Source organism: Triturus cristatus, chromosome 9 (assembly GCF_964204655.1).
Source record: "Triturus cristatus chromosome 9, aTriCri1.1, whole genome shotgun sequence".
Lineage (NCBI taxonomy): Eukaryota > Metazoa > Chordata > Amphibia > Caudata > Salamandridae > Triturus > Triturus cristatus.
The window spans coordinates 855,617,197-855,637,751 of NC_140592.1; the positions used below are offsets into that span (position 1 = coordinate 855,617,197).

General features: G+C 42.7%; 1 protein-coding gene across 2 annotated transcripts in view; it reads right to left on the minus strand.

The window, feature by feature from the left end:
- RCOR1 (REST corepressor 1) overlaps positions 1-20,555 on the minus strand; it is an 839,441-nt gene that overhangs the window by 59,580 nt on the left and 759,306 nt on the right. For both annotated transcript variants that reach the window (XM_085626333.1, XM_085626332.1), the window contains one exon: positions 10,454-10,689. In XM_085626333.1, coding sequence (XP_085482459.1) covers positions 10,454-10,689 — 236 coding nt within the window. The remainder of the gene's footprint in view (positions 1-10,453; positions 10,690-20,555) is intronic.

A 20,555-nucleotide genomic window follows, 5' to 3' on the forward strand; every position in this document is an offset into this window, starting at 1 on the left:
TTTCGTAAGCAGTCCCCACTGCTTTACTCATCAGGACCAAAAATAATCCCTATTAAACTCAATAAAGAAATATTGGTTTGTTTGTATGCCTATTATTCCAAATTACCAGACCATTCGAAGTATGTAGATCTGGAAACAAATTTATATGAGGGTGCATTGACCCCTGTGGTTCACAACCAAATTGGTATCTGTAAGGATAAAGAAAAAGGAAAAAAACAATGCAAACAAGTTTTTAACTGTTACATTGACATCACCATACTCTGGAACATCCAAATTAAATTCATTGTAGTAATAATTCAGATATTTTTCGTGATATATTTTCCTTCTATGGCAGCGTAGGTTTTATTTCTGTAACTCACTGTCTACTTGTGGTAGCAAAAATAGAAAGAGTACTGTAGTTAGACAACACGTACACACACTTACAACAAAAATAGATATAAAAAACAACACAGAACTCTGATTTTGTTAATATAGTAAATCGATCATCCATCCATCACCTCTGACTCAGTTGTGAAGATTTGTAAGTTTAGCCCGTTATTTTTAGTGCCCAACAACATTTAAGCGTAAATCCACTGTGTACATACACTATTTAGGCGTAATATTCAGGCTTCATGAGCGCGCACTGGAGGGGAGGGTGCCTGGATTAAGCACTGTGGGGAAATAAACATCATGTTAGCTTTTAGACGATCACGCCATAATCTGGCGATATAGCAGTCGCGCTTGCCTGGTTTAAAGACTTGGCAAACGCACCTTATTTATCATCACTTAAAATAATAAATAAAGATTATATTCTTACATCTAGATAGGGTAGAATCACATTGTTTATTAATAACTATACAGGAGGTAGGTTCTATCCAGTTACCTCTCTACTCCCTCTTTTGATATTGATTTTGCGCTGGGGGAAGGCCAGAGCTTTTTGAGTATCTAGCGTGGCTCCTAGGTAGTCCCGAGTATTGGCTTGTTGGAGATGTGATTTTGTCACATGGACTGTGAACCCTAGTTGATGTAGTAACTGAATCGTTCTGAAAGTGTGCTGAAGACATTGCTGGCACGTGCTGGCTTTGATGAGCCAGTGGTCCAAGTATGGGAAGACATGGATGCTTTGTGAGCAGCTACCACCGCCAGACACTTTGTGAAGACTCTGGGGGCCGTGGTGACTCCGAAAGGGAGTACCTTGAACTGGAAGTGTTGACCTGCTACGACAAACCTGAGGAATTTGCGATGAGCGGGGTGGAACGGAATATGAAAATAGGCGTCTTTTAAATCTAGAGTAGACAGGCACGTGTGTTAGTACCCCTGCCTTTGCAGTTACCTCTGTAACCCTCTGAAGTAACCCCTAGATCGAGAGGGTTGGTTATTGCCCGTAGAGGTGGTCTCCGAGGAAGTATTTTTAGAACCTCCGCGGTAAAAAGAGCGCCGAAAGGAACCACGGCTTTGTGTTGACTGAAGGGCTCCCATGGATTTGGCCACTTCAGTGTCTTTCATCATTTTCTCTAGTAACAAATCTACCACTGGGCCAAATAGATGTTCCTTATCAAAGGGTGTATTTAATATGGAGGTTTGAACCCAGATATGCGAAGACAGGCCCGCCTCCTTAAGAGGAGACTGGTGTTTATAGCAATAGCAGCAGTGTATGCAGTATATAGGGAACATCATATTGCGTTGTTAGAAATAAGATGTCCTTCAAGCACCAGGTTTTTTGCTTTAGATCAATGTTGCTGGGGCTAATATTGGATTAATTGCTCCATCTCGTCCCAGTGCACACGGTCGTATCGTGCTAGCAATGCCTGAGTGTTGGAGACACAGCAGAAGTTCGCTGCCTGAGAGGCCACCCTTTTCCTTGAAGCATCAGTAAGTTTTGATTCTTTATCAGGGGGTGGAGCATCTCTTATTGTTTGGGAGTTGGCGCTTTGACATGCATTGGACACAACCAGGGAGGCTAGTGGTAACTGTCTCCTTATTTATACTGGGTTTGATGGTGCTGGCTTCTACTTCTTATCTACTCTAGGGGTAAGAATACGAGCTCTGCTATTTGGAGTCTTGTCCAGCACAGGGTTTAAAACTATATTAAAATCCCCAGCTAGAATTATCGGCTTAGTAAAATCTAATAAATGGGAGAAAATAACTTTAAGACTGGAGGGGTCATCAAGATTCGGTCCATAGTAGCCAACCAGAGTATACAGAGATCCCCCTATCCTAACTTTAACAATCAACCATCTACCACCTGGATCCACCACTTGCTGTAGGACATGTACTTTAGCTGATTTCTTAAAAATTATAAGGACTCCTCTTATGTTAGCTGTCTGGTTCGTGCAGACATATGAACCCACCCATCTTTTATTTTTTAGAAGAGAAAATATCTCTTCTTTCAGGAGATGTGTTTCCTGGAGAATCAAAATCTGAGCCGATGAATCTTGGAGATACTGCATTATCCTATCCTATCTCTTCTCGGTCTGGTTTGCAGACCGTTAATATTCCAGGACAAAATCTGTATGGGACTCATGCAAGATTCTACATGAAGTTGTGAAACCAGCTTGGTTAAAAATGAACCATCTATTTACCATCCATAGGGCCTATTTTACTCCTCACAAATTGTCATTAATCTCCAATGGTCCGCCAGTTAGTTGTAAAAAATGTGGCCAGGCTTCAGCTTCAGATATACGCATGTTTATGGAATGTCCTGCTCTTGCCATTTTCTGGCGAGAGGTCGGTGATTTTCTGACAAGTGTTTTGGGCTGTACATGAATCTATCTTTAATAATATTTGGCCTTGCAGAAAAAAATCACTGGTCCCGCTGGACTGCTCCTTTTCTACTCTATCTTATTAGCTAGGAGGCAAATTTGTATAAAATGGACGGAATCAAGTCCTCCCACTTTTTCGGACTGGCAGTCTTCAGTATTGGCAGTCTCCAAACTGGATCTGGCCAGACAAGGAAGTGACAAGAAGGCGGCCTTCTGGAAGCCTTTGCAACTCAGATGGGCGGCCCAGATGGCAAAGTAAACTCGTGGATCTTTTTTTTTTTTTTTTCGCCCAGAGTCCAATGATTATGCCATTTAACTCTTCGGACTAAGCCGTGTACTACCAGGTATTGTGGTGGTTTTTTTCGGCGAATGTCATCTTACTCTTAGAGCTTGGTAGAAGAGGTATCTCAGTGGTTTTCTTTGTTGATCTCCATGGCGTTTCTGGTACTAGTAGGCGGCGGTTCCACTTCTAACAGCCTACACTCCTCCGTTTCTGAGTGTAAGTACAGACACCTGCAGTGCAATTTGAAGTGAGATTAATGGCGAATGAGGAATAAAAAAATAAATAAATAAATAAAGAATACGAGCTCTGACGGGGGTCATTAAAGATGTCATCTACATGCCTGCTCATCCCTTTGAGCACGGGTAGTGTGTGTGATGACTTCTGCATGGTACTGAGAGTTTCAAAGAGGAAATCCTCCTCTAAGGTTTAAGTAGCTGTACCCCATGGTATTTGGCAGCTCTACCCAGTAATTCAATGTAGCCTACACTGTCATCTGGTGGAGAGGGCTTGTTAGAGTACAAGTCGGGATCATTGCCTGTGGGCGAATTGGTGTTGTAATCGTCCGATGGGTCTTGTAGTGGCTGATTATCATCCTGGTTGTCAGGTGTATGTGGTGGTGAATGTTCGGGTGACATTGGCTGAAACTGACGGGAAGGAGGTGATTGAAGAGGCAGAGGTAGAGGAGGAGGGGAAGGGTTAGTTCCAACAGTCCTTTTCTTCAAAGGAATGTGATATTCCTCTTCTGTATCAGGCCTTCTCTTTAAAGTTACTTTAGTGGTGACATGTGCAGTCTGTGGATGAATATACAACACTTTCTGTTTCTGGTCCAGTTTGTCTATCGGAGCGTCAAAACTGTGCTTTTTCAGTGTTTTCGGCACATCTGACTGTTTTGGTGCTGAAATTTTAGGGGCCGGAGTTGTAAGCGTTGGTGTCTTCGGATCCGAAGTGTGTTTCGAGGCCGACTGGTGGGGGGGGGGGGGGTCGGTGCCAGACTTGTGTTTCGACCCCGAAGCTCTTGGCTTGGAGCTAGATTTGGAGGGAGTCTTTTCGGTGCTAGAAGACTTTTTAGTAGGCATCGGCGCAGAGCGAGAAGGCGGGCGTCGGAAGCGTGGTCTTGGTGCCGACCAAAGCTTGAGGGCACGGGTTGGACTGGAGCCTTCTTTTTATGTTGAGTTGTGTCTTGTGACGAGGGGGGAGCTGTAATTGCGGTACGTTGTCCATGTGAGATGTCGTCCTCTTGGTCAGAGTCTAGCTCTGAGATGGCGAGCAGCTCCTGCTTCTCCTCGGTTTACATGGCCTCCCCGGCCTCTTCGTCCGATTGGTGCCCGAAGATGTCGGTAACAGAGTTTGTGTGCTGGCTCTGCATGTCGCAACGTCGAGCCCAGCGGTCGCAAAGTGTTTTCTTGGAGCAGAAAGCCTGCACATGTCGCAGTCTTGTTCTGTGTTCGGGTGACAAACCGGTTACACACTTTGTGTATGTCGGTGCGCGGGTATTTCTCATGACACCGAGGGCAGAATTTGAAGTGAGTTTGTTCCATTGACTGCGGGTCGGCCCGACGCAGGTTGGCCCGACGGCCTTCCACGAGCTTTCCGATTGAAAGATCAGTTTTAGTAAGTAAATACGATACCCAATAGAAAGGGAGACGCTATCCAAAACAATACAGTTGAGGGTGAGTATCTTGCACACCTAGGGAAACTGAAGGAACGGTGTCGAACCGGAGCACAGCGAAAGACGTCCAAACCCGATGGCGGAAAAAAATAATCTAACAATGGAGTCTATGCCCATGCGCACTATCACCGAAAGGAGGAGTCACCTACCTCATGACTTCTTCGCAGAAAAACACAGCGCAAACATCTGGACCCAACACTAGGTGGCGAACTATGCACAGCACGTAATCTACAGCTCACGTGCCTCGAACAATAATTTTCCTGAAGGGAAAGCTGTCAAAAAGAATCCTGCTAGCTCCGGATCTGCGTCGGAAGGTGCAGAAACAAAGGAACTGACGTCCGCGTTCAGAGATGGTGGTAATATAGAGGCCCAATGTTACATTTGGAATAGACGACACCTGTTGACACACGAGGGAACTGCTATTGAAGTCTTGCACCTGGGAAAATTCTCAAGGTGAGGAATCTGAATGTAAAAGTCTTGATTATCCGTAACATAACCAGGTCTTCCATTGTTGATAAATCAGGAATCCACCCAGCAAGAAACACACAAACTGCTATGGGCAATACGAGAATAGAGCTTCTCTCTTTCAACAAGGACAAGAAATTTGTTATTAAGGAGAAAATACCTTGACTCTACCTTCAACACTCCTTACCACTCAATCCTGCCAAAATGCTCTACAGTAGGATGGAATACCTAAACTCATATGCAACTGTTCTGTTTTTTCTCTCCCTCATAGCAGTGAACTGGACTAGATTGGATAATTTGAATCATCCATATACTAGATCTCCAGTAGCGATTCTGGAAGAATCATATTTCTAGTGTCTTCTTATTACTATCTATCACCATGCCGCATTTTCTTGGACAGTATTAGGCGAACTTCCAAATGTAGCCTGAATAGACAAATCCATTTCTACATGGAAAACTGGCCTGATAACCCACATCACCCCCAGTATGGACTAAGTGTATCACTGGAAGAAAGGGCGCTTCAAAATGAATAGTGCTAATACGGAGCCTAGTGTCTGGAAACAAAGCCGCTGTCTTATTAGCATACAACTAGCCTTCAAGCTTCACCCACAAATCCATCCAAGTAATGAAAAATGGGTAATCTTTTGATACAGATGCAACACTCCCTTACAAAATCTTCTCATTCCTCCATATTGACGACAGAGTTGAAATAATGTGAGTCCTCATTCTGGTGTGACTAGACTACTTTAATATAAACTACTCTAGGCTCCCCAAAACGCCCAGTGACAGGCTGCAAACACTTCAGAACCAGGCAGCTAATCTGCTTTAACCTTCTCAAGTGAGAATACAAATTTCCCTTAAAGCAATGGTTCCAAGTCTATGCCAGGATCAAATTTAAAATACCTGTGCACAAACCAGAATGCTTAAAGGCCCCGTTGATCTGCAAAAAATGGCACCACAATGTAGACATGTTAGTTTAATATCCGCCCGTTAGACAACTATCATTTTAAAAGTTGAAACATGGAGGAAGAGCTCTGGGAAAATACCCAACCTAAGATCCAAATTACACACATTTAATGTTTCCTTTAATTATACTGAGCAGAGAACAGGGGGTCACAAGGGAAGTTTCATCCATCTGTCATGACACTTTCTTACCATCCTACTATAAGTTTATATTCGTTAACTCGGTCATGCACTCTGAAGTAACTGAAATGAGGCACAACACTCTTTATAAAACGTACTAAATAGGAGACCTTCCAGCCAGCAGCTTTACAGCCTAGTGAATTTTCCAAGATCTAAATTCTGTGTCAAGCTAGGCACTCTCTCAACTTAGTGAACAACCTTTTCCTTCATTCAAAATCCAGACTTTAAACTATGCCCAATCAGATACCCATCCATATATACACACACAGACACATACACACACACACATACATACACACACACACACATACACATTCCAGGTGTCGGGGACCCCAAATACTGAATCTAGGTGCGTTCAGGGGAATGTAGGGTAGTAGCCTAATGGGCTACTTACCTCTAGGGTGACTACACTTCCTATATGACCACTTCCTGTGGAGTGGGCATAATCCTGACCCAGGCCTAGTTTCACCAAATTCAAAATGGTGAACCCCTACCTTGGCTGTCCACTTCAGGTGGCCCACCTTAGTTAGGGGTGTGCCTAACCTGAAATGCTAACATGCCTACTGACCATCTAATTTTCAACCTGCTCTGGTGCCAAATGGGCCCCAGGGCAGGGGGTGGAGTTCCTCAGGTCTGGGGGAAAGCCTTTCTCGCATTTCAACAGGGGGCAGAGGCTTTAAACACTCTGGCTTTGACATGGTAATTCACTAGCCATTTTGCTGGAGGAGGTGTGATCACCTGCCACAGGACTAGTAGGTTTTCAGGGGGCACCTCTAAGGTGAGCTCTGGGTGCATGACATAATAAATCTAGTACTAGCATCAGTACGGATTTTTAAGATAAGGTGTTTGATACCAAACACCATTGGTTTCAGAGCAGCCATCATGTAGCTGGGTAACTCGTAATGATCAGTGCCCAGTACATTTCCTTAAGAGGCCTGGCTGATCACTTGCAATACCTAGTAAGGAATAAGACATCACAGGGGCCTATCTGTTCATGCAGAGGTGTCCTCACATATATTATGCACCCTGCCTTAGGGCTCTAAGGCCTGCTGTAGGGGTGACTTGCAGACAGTGTATGCAGTGTACCTTGGCATGGAACAGAGAGAGTGTGCCATGTGTTTTCAAAACTCTTTGCAGTATTTCACGCATCCTTCATTGGCAATCTGCATGCAGTTTTTGAGAGTCCCTTTTGATGGCTTAATACATGCTGCTGCACATAGGGACCCTCTTTAGTACCCATGCCATGGGTACCATTTACTAGGGACTTACAGGGGGGCTAAAGTCCTTGTCAATTGGGTTACAATTAGACATTTCCCTTGTTTTAAGGGAAAGAGCACTGGCAATGGTGGTCTGGTTGGCAGGGACCAAGTGCACTTTGTCGAAAAGCATTAGTGCTAGAGCACAAAGTGGGGGTGATCATGTCAAAAAGGGCACTTTGGTACAGTATACACTTAGCCAGACTAGGGGATTTCTTGTGTCATAGTACCTTAATCCTCATTGGAAGCTGCCGGCAGAACCAAAAGCTGTGAAAGACTTTGCATTGGATCATCCGCAATGATCACTATGAATGGGGAAGGCCCAAGATGTGAAGACTCAGAAGGCAGAAAATGTTAATATTCAAAGTTGAGTTGAGACCTGCCTCGACTGCAAACCTTTGTAGAGTTACGACAGATGGGCATGGAACCACATTTTGGTAGGGAAGTACATATAAAATCTATCCTGGACTCTGAACAGCTCTGCTGCCTGAATCTGGAATGGTAGTGTTTTACTGGCCACCCTTTGGGCTTCACGCATCTCCCTGTAATTCTGACCCTTGGAGTTATGCACTATTCAGCCTCTTTGGTAAATGCCCCCTTGGCCCTTCTTGGCTCTCCTGGACATTTTCGGTCGAAATGGCCATTCTTGCACTATGAGCATTAGGGTGACAAAGCAACCAAAAGAAAAGAGAGTCATTAACTGTTTCTTTTCACTTCCGTAGCCAGGACGCATAACAGATGCCATTTTGGGATCAACAAGGAGTGGAAAAAATTGTGAAAACCATAAAATTCTTAGAAGAATTACGCTGAGTGAAACCTCACCGATGAAGACTAAAGAACAAGTTACATAGAAAAACAATTCAATGAAGTAGAAGGACACAGCTCTGAAAAACTCCCTCAAACTATGTGCAATAGAAATCTGAGCTACTGTGGTGTTGGTGGGACAGTGAACAAGGATTGAGTGGAGTACTCAGCAAATGCACTTCAATTGTAGCTTGGGCTGTTCAATGAAATGAATGAGCGATAAAATGAAAAAGGGTTGCCGCAAGGCATGTTGAAATTGCTTAAAGCTGTGTAGAAAATTACTTGGAACCCCCAGCAGAACAATGTGGGTGATTCAATGGTAGGAATCTATGAAAGAACAAATGCTGGAGAAACACTGATAGAAGCAGGATCCATTATACAACAATGCAATCATATGAAAAATAAAACTATTATAGGTGTGCGCCTGCCTGGGTATAGGAATGTGCCCAATGGCACATGCTCACCCGATGTAGGGTACGAGCAGCTCAAAACTGTTGAGTGCTTTAGGAAGAAGATGTAGGTTCCACCAGTAAGTGTAAATCTACCCAGAGGTTTCGAATAAGAGAGCAAGGACACAGGAGTCACTTAATTTGACTGGTGTACAGCCACATCCATCTTAGACAGCTGGAAGGAATGAAGAAAATGAATGGTAATATTGTGGAGGTGGACAGTATGAACCAGGCAATCATGTTCTGGACCCCTGTCTGAACAACCAGAGTCTTCTCTGCAGCTTGAGCTCAGATGTTTTGCTTAAAGAAATGTAATGGGGTAAACCAAGTGATATACTTTAAGTCAATGAATACATGTCTACGTAAAAAGAAAGGAAATCTGCTTTTATCACATGGTACGTGTGAATGTGTTCCACAAGGAATGATTCTGGATTGAGTATCACTTAGAAAAAGATATCAAAGTACTGGATCCCTCTTCATTAGAAGCATTTCCTCCTAGGTGGAAAAGCCTTTTAGGGAACTTAGCATGTTACCAAAAAAAATAAAAAATAATATCAACACCCGACTTGCAAGGCAGACTCTTAACTCTTGAAGTTTGGAGACATTGTAAGGAATGTTCAGGAATAAAAATCCTCGCTGACATGAAAGCCTGAGGATTATCTAACGAATAAATAAATAATGCAGCTTTATGATGGTGAGGGTGTGGCACACCATTTATTGTTTCAAAGTAGACAGCAATTCTTTGGTTCCTCCGCGACAAGAGATTGCCACCAAGCATACTGTCTTCGAGGGTAGTCACAAATCAGCATGGTAAATCTTCTATTATCTCACCAACCGACTATGGTCAATTGAGCATTTTATTCCGTTGGTTCTTGCTCAATATGCCATTTATTTCAGAGACCAACCAAATGCAAACATGTATGATGAATCCCAAAATTGACCAGGTCGAACTAATAAGGCAGGCACCGTTTGAATGGGAATACAAGCAAGGCCAGCCCTTTTTTGACATTGGTTTAACTAATTGATAAGATTTAGCTGGAGTCTCTATCACTTTGATTTAAAAAAAAAAAAAAAAAGTGTTAAAATGTGTATGACATGAGAATAAACGTCTTAACTACACAACCCTCTGAAAACAGCAAACTCTGGCACCGTGGGGGAAAAATAATTAAAGTGTAAACTTTAGGGGGGGGGGGGGGTTAAGCTGCATGGAAGGACAGTGCATGGGATCTTTGGCCATAGTAATTAGGCATAGATTTACTAAATGGTGTTTTTTTTTTTAATGCTACGATACAACGAAAAGCCAACTGCAGTTTGGAGAATTTGTCCAACTGCCTACCTTGGTTACCGTTAAATCTGGATAAATGCACATTGCCTCTAAACCACTACCCTTAAAATCTCTTCTCAAACTTAGTCGTTTTTTTCGGATTCTATTGAAATTCCAGGCCTCTCTAAGCTGTTTACATATGGGTACGGTTCAATTAATGTACATAGGTAAGAAAAGGAAATGTACAAGAATGAATTTACATATATATTGTTCTACCTGTGTATTGTTTAAAATGCTGACCTTGCAAAACACTGAAAACTGTATCAAAAGTTGCCTTTATAATTATTAACATTAGAATACGGCTTTATGTCAGATTTACCTCCTCTTCCTCCTCCTCTTCTGACATTTTAATGGCAGGATCAGGCAATTTCATAAGCTTCTGGACAGTTTCTCCATTTTCTTCCCCTTTTCCATGCTCCGCCTCCCACTCTTGCAAAACTTCATCTATGTTGAAACGGCGTCGATAATTTACAAAAAAGTTTTTCACTTGCACCACTGATTTGTTTCCAATCACATCAGAGATAGCCTGAAAATCACGGCCATATTTTCTGATTGCTAAAAAACAAAAAACATGCACCTGTTTTTTTTTTTTTAAGTTTCTGAAACTTAAGACCATTGTAAAGATTCATGCTAAAAGAGGCAATATAGTAATGTACCAAGCGCAAATACATGTATAAACAAAACACAGCAGGATAAAGAAAAAAACACATTAGGGTATATGCATTCATTGATAAGAAGGGTAAAGATCTTACTTGAAGTAGAATGCCTGCAACATGCTTTCTTTGACCATTACCAAATTACTACTTAGTCCTAATGATAGACTGAGCAACCAGAAAGCTTCGCCTAAACTTTTAAAATATTGACTAATCTAATTATTTGAAACAATATATGTGATCCGTGGTCTATAATACCAGCTGCTAGTCTCGATAAATTTCTAGAATAAAGTGCACGCAATTTGCTATTAAACTGAGTATAACCACAGAAGATCAAGAAAGAAAGATTAACAAGAAATAGTTCATTTCATTTCATAAGGCTTTATTCAGAACAAAAGACAAGTCCATAAAAGCACAACATTAAAAAGACAACAGTATAAAACATCAGTCAAAAGCAGGAGATACATCAGTTTAAAACGGTTAAAAAAGCATACTTTTCCTTGCATTAATTGATTTAAGGAGAAAGGTAGCCGTATAAAAGCAAACATCAGGGTGATGTAAATTAAAAAGCAAGCTCATGCAGTCTCGTATTGACCTGACTCCAAATTTAGCAAACAGGGGTTTCAAATATGCAGTCCGCAGGTGTTTATACAGCTGACAGAGCAAAAGAAAGTGCACAGTGCTTTGGGAGGTAGTGTCACATGGACAAGGGCCAGCGGGATGTAGATGCAGAGAGGGGAAAGCAACAAGGTTGTGGACTACACCCATTCTAATTCTAGCCAACACAAACCGATGTGCCTTCCAGGTCACTTGTGACAAATACGGTTGAAAACCCACAAATTCATTTAAATCATAGTAAAGAATACAGGATGAAAGTTCAGAGCTATTTTGATGCCTCCTGGTGGAAAGCTGTTGTAAAAAACACTGCCTAAGTTCGATTTTAGACAGCTCAGTAGCCCCACATCGATCCGCAATGATGTTAATGTTAAAGATCTCACGAAAATTATCCACAATATACTTTAACCATGGGATCTTTAAATGATGGTCCAAAGAGAGACAATCAGAAATAATGGCTCTGCACAATGAGGTCTCTTCTTTTATCCAAATGGAGAGCCATAGCATCAGTGGCCTAAGGAGAATCAAGTCGGCAAGATGGTGAATACCCAATTCATTGTGCACTAAAGCATTAGAAACAGAGCTTGGCAGGCACAAAAGTCTTTTCAGGAATACGTTCTCCTCAACCTGAAGAGACCCTGCCGGGGCGTGGCCCCAAATGCCAGCTCCGTACAAGGCAATCGAAACACAACGGGACTGAAAAATTTTCAGCATGTCGTGGACCCGCCTGTCTCCCAGTTTCGTAGCCATTGTAAAAATTCCATGAGCACTCCTCGCCATCTTAGCCCGGACATTCTTATGTTCATTGGCCCAAGTGTTTTTATTTGAAAAAGTGACCCCCAAGTACGAAAAATTGTCAACAGCCTGGACCTTCTGTCCCTCTATAAAAAATGAGAACTATTTCTTTCTATTCTTTCGCCCGCATTCCATAACATAAGTTTTAGATTTATTTAACACTAACTTTCTGCTTTAAATAAATTGCAAAAAGCCATCCATCAGCTGTTGAAGGCCGTTTGGGGTGCGTGAAATTAGAACCGCGTCATCCGCGTATAGTAGCACAGGGACGTAGTCCTTGTTAATTTTGGGAGCATCCACTGCCAGAGGTTTGAGGAAAGAATCAATCTCATTGATGAAGAGTAAAAAGCAGTGGGGCCAACACACATCCCTGTCTAATTCCACGCCCAATCTTAAACTTGGTTGTACATTCCCCGTTGGAGCCGTAATGGACACAGGCTCGTAATTTGGTATCAAGACGTGCTAGAAAGAACACAATGCCCTCGGGTGCCCCAATTTCAATTAGCTTTGCCCAGAGAATGCCATGGTCCACCAGGTCGAAGGCACTACTCAAATCCGCAAAGCAGAGATAAATAGTGCCGGTCTTTGCCAAGGTATATTTACCGATGAGCAGGTCTAAGTTTAGACACTGCTCAATCGTACCACGACCCTTCCTGAGCCCAAACTGGCTCTCTGCTAGAATGCCATTATCCTCCGCCCATTCTTCCAACCTTACTAGAAGCACTCTACTCATTACTTTTACGGAATCCAACAAGGAGATTGGACGATAGTTCTTAACGTCCCCTCGATTTCCTTTCTTAAATATTGGAATTAGAATGGATTCTTCCCAGGTAGGAGGCACCTCATTACGGACTGCTGCGTTGAAAATATTAGTTAACAAAGGCCCCCATACTTCAGGGACCAATTTATAAACATCGATTGGTACCCCGTCTGGACCCTGTGCTTTTCCTCTTTTACTGACCCTTATGCTATCTAAAACCTCTTGGACGGTGATATTCAGTGGCGTTTGCGGCCACCTATCCCCTATATCCCTAGATGCACTGTCAGAATCAAAGATTTTAGAAAAATGAGAAACCCACTCTTCCTTCATAACGTTGGAAGTTAATTCAGGGATTTTATCATCTTTAAGGAATGGGGAATTAACTGTTTTCCAAAACAGGGTACAATTATTCAATTCAGCAGCCAGGGTCAAATTGTCCCACGCCTCCTGTTGGAGTTCTAATTTCCTCCGTTTAAGGGTTTCTTTATATCTGGCTCTTAGATCTACAACCAAATCCTTATCTCTTGGCGTTACTGATAAAGCTGATTTTAGTTCCTTTAGGGCCAGGGTACAAGCTGAATTGAACCACCCCCGCGGACGATCCTCCTTGTACTTGAATGTACTAGTAAGCTTAGAGTCGATGACGGCGTTAATACCAATAAAATGCTCAATAGAGCCAGTGGTGCCTTGATTGTCTTCTAAAATCCCTGTAATACCTGCTAGACAACTAGTAATGATTGAATCAGACATAATTTCAGCCTTATCCCCCTTCCACCTGAGTCTGGTGCCATTAGGGCGCACAGCCTCAATGCTGTTAACAATACAACCCGGAATACGGGTCCCTTTGTTTTCCCATAGCATGGCCTCTACTATCAGGCAGTTATGGTCACTAAGCTGGATGTCTATAACTTTAGGTGCCATAGTCCAGGCCTCTAGACTCGAGGAGATACAAATAAAATCAATAACTGAATTAGTTCCCTGGCCTGTGAAAGTTGGACAGATCTCCTCCTGTTCATTTTTCTCCTTAACCATAATATACATATTATGTGAGGCAAGGAGACTGTTTAAGGCATCTCCATAGTAGTTATGTTGAAAATGGGGGATTCCATCTCCATGACAGTCCACCATCCCACATACATTGACATCTGAGAGTGAGCAGGTAGTGGCGTTAAAGTCCCCTGCCATGAACAAATCAAAGATAACATTGGAATCCTTAAGGATGTCATCCAGTGCACTTGATAGTGCTCTAACCACCTGATCCCTGGTATCATCAAAAAGATTATTATAAAAATGTATTAAAAGAATATTCCTACCTCCTGTTTTGTGCAGCCATAAAATCTGGGAATGAACCCCAACTTGTACGTATTTTTTGACCAGCAGAGGAGTTTGGACGGAAATCAAGATCAAAAGACCCCCTCTTAGCTCTAACTAACTGAACCGGTAGCAGGTAACTGGTATGAGACAAATCCATTATATCCTTTAAAGTCCCTACACCAGGTTTCCTGTAAACAGATAATATCAAAAAGAGCTAAAAATTCCGTCCAACCCAGACAATCTGATTTGGACCGGATACCCGCAATATTCCAACTGGCAATAGAACAGCTGGATAATCCAGGGGCACCTGACCCCATAAGAAAACAGTTACTACCCTGTTGGGAAATGGCAGTATTAGAAGTGTTCAATAGTAACTCTGGGCGACCTGCTGGATCACTCTCCTTGCCCATAGGCGTACAATCTACAGTTGTCCCAGAAATGTTAACCATAGGCCCTGAGATACAAACATTTTGACCCATACCCGACAAAACCTGACTCTCCGAAATTTCTGGGGGTACCATACCCAACTCCATTAATGATTCCGAGCAACCTACTGGGTCGCCCTCCTTGCCCATAGGTGTACACTCTACAGTTATCCCAGAAGTGTTACCCATAGGCCCTGATATACAAACACTTTGTCCCATATCAGACAGAGCCTGTCTCTCCGGAGTTTCAAGGGATACCGTACACAACTCCAGTCAGTCGTTTTGATCCAACTCACTAAAGCATTGGAAACGATTAACGGTGTTCACCTGGAAACTGTTTGCAAAGCTATGCAAAGCTTCTCCCCTCATTCTCCCCCCCCCCCCGCAGTTACTAGGATGACGGCTAGTGTGTCGTCTATAGAAAAAGCCCAAAGGACGGAGTGAAATGCCCTGATCGTTACAGGGGCGAGAGTTGGCTCGAATCAGAGCTGTCGTGGCAAGGTGTGGGTTACTGAAGTTAATAATAACGCAATCCCCTGGGATGTTCTTCGGGGACGTGCCAATCCAGTTGGTTCTGGTGGTAGCCAAGATTTGGTCCGCCAGAGCCACTGGAAAGCCACACTCCCGATTGAGCCATGCCACAGTTTTATATTTAAGGGAGTCATGTGATTCCATAGAGCGGTAAAGCCCATCCTCCCTGATTGGGGTAACGTTAGTAAGGACTGCTACATATGGTGCGCAGTCCGGTGGGAGGTTCGGTTGAGAGAGGCCACAATTATTAAACTTCCCCCTTTCGGTAATCTTCAACTGATTCCCCAGGGCACAGGTAGTGGGGGGTTTGAAGGGACATCATTAGAGCATAAAGGTGTTACTGTAATGACATTAATAGTGTCCCCTGTGGACGGTAGTTTTGATTTGCCAGTTACGCCCTGCTGCTCGATAACTGTTATGGGACTACTATTTGGCTGTGCAGGAATGCTAGAGCCTGCACAGACCACTCCAACACTGGATGTGCCTTTGTTGGATTGCACGGACTTACTAGTCCTGCCCCCAGCCACAGCAGCTGGTTGCGGACTATTGTTTAATTTCAAGCCGGATTGCACCAACACACCCAATCTAATCACTTCCCTAGAAACAGCCTCGAGTTTATCCAAGAGTGGAAGGACAATTTTGTCTAACTTGGCATCAATCATACCAATAAGCAGCTCAAGCTGATCCGGAGCTAGTTTCAAGTGAGTGGAATTAACGTCATTATGTAAACAATTTAGCTCAGTGGGGCCCCCATTTGATACAGAAACAATGTTCTTTTTACTTTTACGACCCCCCTTTTTAGACAAAACAGGTCTATTTAGATGTCTCCCTGACCTCAACACCCTATGAGGTTTGGGGACCATGGAACCCAGGGCGTCAGAGTCATTAAGGGACTCGTTTGTATCGAATCCCTTGTGGGGGTCCTCAACAACAGGCTCGTTGGTACCCTCCCTGGTTGGAAAATCCGTAGAGACCACTACACAACTATCATCAATGGTAGGAATCGACAGGAGGGTAGACAAAGGGACAGGGATCTCAGCAGAGACTAATTGACTCGTGGGGTCAGGGACACCTCCAAGACCCAGGGATAGTCTTCGTTCCTAATTAATCTTGTCTACTACTTTAACTAAGTAGTTGTCAAGTGTGGAGACAATAGGGCGGGAATTCCCGACTGACTTGGGCATGTTGTCTTGAACAAAGATAAAAATCTCATCCTCACTTATTTTGTCTTTTTTGCACTGCACTTTTCTGTTTGGAATTATCCCTAAAGGCCAAACATTAATTCTAATCTTTATTCTACTCTCCCTCAGAAAAGACCTGACGGAGGATACAACTTGCTTGGGATTCCTCTAGGCTTAGTGAGGATGAGATTTTGATTGGAACCCCAAATGATGACAATGGTCACTTCGGTGAATGATGGGATTCCAATAACTCTTAATGGGACCTTTCTTTTCACTATTTCTTGTTAATCTTTCTTTCTTGATCCTCTTTGGTTATACTCAGTTTAATAGCAAATTGCGTGCACTTTATTCTAGAAATTTATCTAGACTAGCAGCTGGTATTGTATACCACGGATCACATATATTGTTTCATGATAAATAGAATAGGGGGATTTGATCCATGACGAGTCTATAAATTCCCTCAGACCCCTTATGGTGTAGTATTCTTCTTCTTAATCTAATGATTTGACATAAGCATTGTCCATCTAATGTGTGTATTATTTTCGAAACAGTATTAAAATAGAAGGAAACATTACCTGCCTGCAACATTATCGTTTCCTGATTTATAGGGTAAATGAATCCTCCATTTTAGGTGAAGAGATCATGACATTATAAAAACACTTCTAGTAACTTAGGAGTTATCAGTGAGGAATGAATGGATACTTGTAGTCCTGATTCTGCTTTGTATTGATCTTTAATAAGGATATTGTTACTTACCCAGTAAGCATCTATTCTTGGCATGTAGAGCTGTAGATTCACATGCTTTGCATACTCCTGCCATCTAGTGTTGGATCCGGATGTTTTCAAGTTGTTTTTCTTCAAATAAGTCTTTCCAGTCACGAGGTAGGCGACTCCTCCTTTCAGTGATAGTGTGCATGGACATCGACTCCATTGTTCGATTGTTTTCCTTCAGAGGGTGAGAATGGAGCCAGTAAGAGTAGAATAGAGATGTCCAGGAGTATGCACATAAAGTAAGAGAGAACTGCAACAGGTAAAGGTGCCCGGGGTGGGTCCATGTGAATCTACAGCTCTACATGGCAAGAACAGATGCTTACTGGGTAAGTAACATTATCCGTTCAAGGCATGTGAGCTGTAGATCACATGCTTTTCATAGACGCTATACAGCAGTATTCTCCCAAAGTGGTGGCTAACCTGTAGCTGTTGCAGTTGTTTGAAAGTGTTCTAAGTACTGACTGGCCTTCATTAGCTTGTTGTCGTGCTAACACATCTACACACTAGTGCTTGGTGAATGTGTGTGGTGTAGACTATGTTGCAGCCTTACAAATGTCAACTATGGGAATGTTTCCTAAGAAAGCCACAGTAGCCCCTATTTTGCGAGTGGAATGCGCTCTAGGGGGTATTGTTAAAGTTATTTTTGCATAACAAGTTTGAATACATTTAACAATCCACCTGGCAATACCAGACTTGGAAATAGGATTGTCCTTGTGAGGTAGAGCAAAAGCAACAAAAAGTTGTTTGGTCTTACGCAATGACTTTGTTCGTTCTATGTAGTATAAGAGGGCTCTTTTGACATCTAAAGTGTGTAGAGCTCGTTCTGCCACTGAATCTGGTTGAGAAAAGAACACTGGTAACTCAGCCGATTGATTGATGTGAAATGCCAAAACTACTTTAGGTAGAAATTTAGGGTTGGTACGAAGAACCGCTTTGTCTTTGTGAAGCTGGAAAAAAGGTTCTTCTATGGTTCGTGCCTGTAGCTCACCCACTCTCCTCAGTGAAGTGACTGCAATGAGGAAAGCGATTTTCCACGAGAGAAATTGCAGTTCACATTTATGCATGAGTTCAACTATGTTAAGATTCCACACTGGGGAAGGTGAAGTCTTGGTGGTATAACTCTTTTTAGTCCTTCCATAAAAGCTTTGATAACTGGTACTCTAAAGAAAGACAATGTTGTCTGTTTTGCAGATACGCAGCTATCGCAGCGAGATGTAAACGGATAGAAGTGTAAGCTAATTGTGACCATTTCAAGTGTAACAAATATTTATGATATTTTGTATGGAAGCATCAATAGGATTGATATTATTATAATAGATAACAAAACACTTCCATTTAACTGCGTAAGAAGCTCTTGCAGTAGGTCTTCTGGCCTCTTTGATAATGTTCATACAGTTTGGTGGAAGATTAAGTTAACCAAACACGGACTTCAGGAGCCAGATCGCTAGGTTTAGTTCTTTGGAATCTGCGTGTTTGATTTCTCCATGGCTCTGTGTCAGGAGATTGGACGCGAGATGCAGCTTTTGATGTGGAACTACCGATAACTCCAGCAGGGTCATGAACCAAGGTTGTGAGCTACTAAAATCAGTGTGAGGGATGTTTGACTGAGTTTCTGAGTTGATGGAATGAGTGGGAGTGGCGGAAAAGCGTAGGCAAATATCACTGACCAGTTCATCCATACTGCATTGCCTCTGGCAGAGCGGGTGTGGATACCTGGAGGCGAAGCTTGGGCATTTTGTGTTTTCGTGTGTGGCGAAAAGATCTATTTGAGGAAATCCCCAACTTTGAAAGTATGGGAGGAGAACTTGAGGGTGAAGTCCCCACTCGTGGTTTTGCTGTCTCTGTCCACTGAGAAGGTCGGCAATCTGATTGTTAACTCCTGGGAGGTGTTCTGCTAGGAGATGCATTTTGTGATGTATGGCCCAATTCCAAATGTCTTGAGCTAGGTGCGACAGTTGTGTAGTGTGCCCCCCCCCCCCCCCCTGTTTATGTATATAATACATAGCGGTCATGCTGTCGGTGCAAACTAGGACAGCGTTGCCTACAAGATGAATTTGAACGGCTTAGAGCGCTAGAAACACTGCTAGCAGCTCTAGATGATTTATGTGGAGAGCTTTTTCCTTTGGTCTCCACAAGCCTTGAATTGTGTGTTTCTGGAGATGAGCTCCCCAACCAATGAGCGACGTGTCTGATGTTAGTATTGTATGTGGAACAGGTTCTATGAAGGGCTGTCCTTTTGACATATTTTGTGGGTTCTACCACTGCAGAGCGAGGAGTACGGCCGTTTACCAACAGAAGATCGGTTAAGAGACCCTGGGACTGGTCCCACTGACTTGCTAAGCATTCCTGAAAGGGACGCATGTGAAGCCTGGATTGGGGAACAATCATGAAGCAAGAGGCCATCATTTCCAGCAGCTGCAAATACACTTGAGCTGGTAGTGAGTGGGCTGAAACTGAAGAATCAAAGCCTGAATATTGCGAATACTGGCTGCATTGGGGAAAGCCAGAGCGTTCTGAGTATCTAAAGTGGCTCCTAGTTAGTTTTGAGTGTTGGAAGGTTGAAGATGAGGTTTCAACAAATTGACTGGGAACCCCAGTTGGTGCAGTAACTGCAGTGTTATGTGAGTGCGTTGGAGACACTTTGGGTATGTACCGGCTTTGATGAACCAGTAGTCCAAGTACAGGAACACATTAATGTGTTGTCTCCGTAGGTGAGCAGCGACTACTGCCAGAAATTTCGTAAAGACTCTGGGAGCAGTGGTGACTCCGAATGAGAGTACCTTGAACTGGTAATGCTGCCCCGCTACCATAAATCTGAGAAATTTGCGATCAGCTGGATGTTTTGCAATGTGGAAATACGCGCCCTTTAAGTCTAGAGTAGACAAAGTCGCCCTGTTGTAACAGTGGGAGTACTTGTTGCAGTGTCACCATGTGAAAGTGGTCTGATTGTATGTAAAGTTTTCGTTTTCGAAAATAACAAGGACCCCCTGATAGTTCCAATTCCTAGGACAGGGTAATATACATTGGAAATTAACAACCTAGGCAATCATCACGAATAGAAACATTTACTAAATATGTGTCTTTTAGTCAAAACAACTTAAATCAACAATGAATAGGATATAAAATGTAGACAATATTAGTTTTTTTATCATTAATTTGTACATTCATAACATGCAAATTGCATGGAGAAATAAAACACATTATTATACACAAACGTGATAAAATCATTACAATCATTAAAATCAATTTTTATATAAAAAAGTAAACAATGTTGTGGCAAGACTGTATACTTTGACGCGCGTTTCGGCGTAAGTTACGCCTTCGTCATGAAAAAGCCACAATTCCTGTACTCCAGGATGGAGTTATTGGAGTTCAG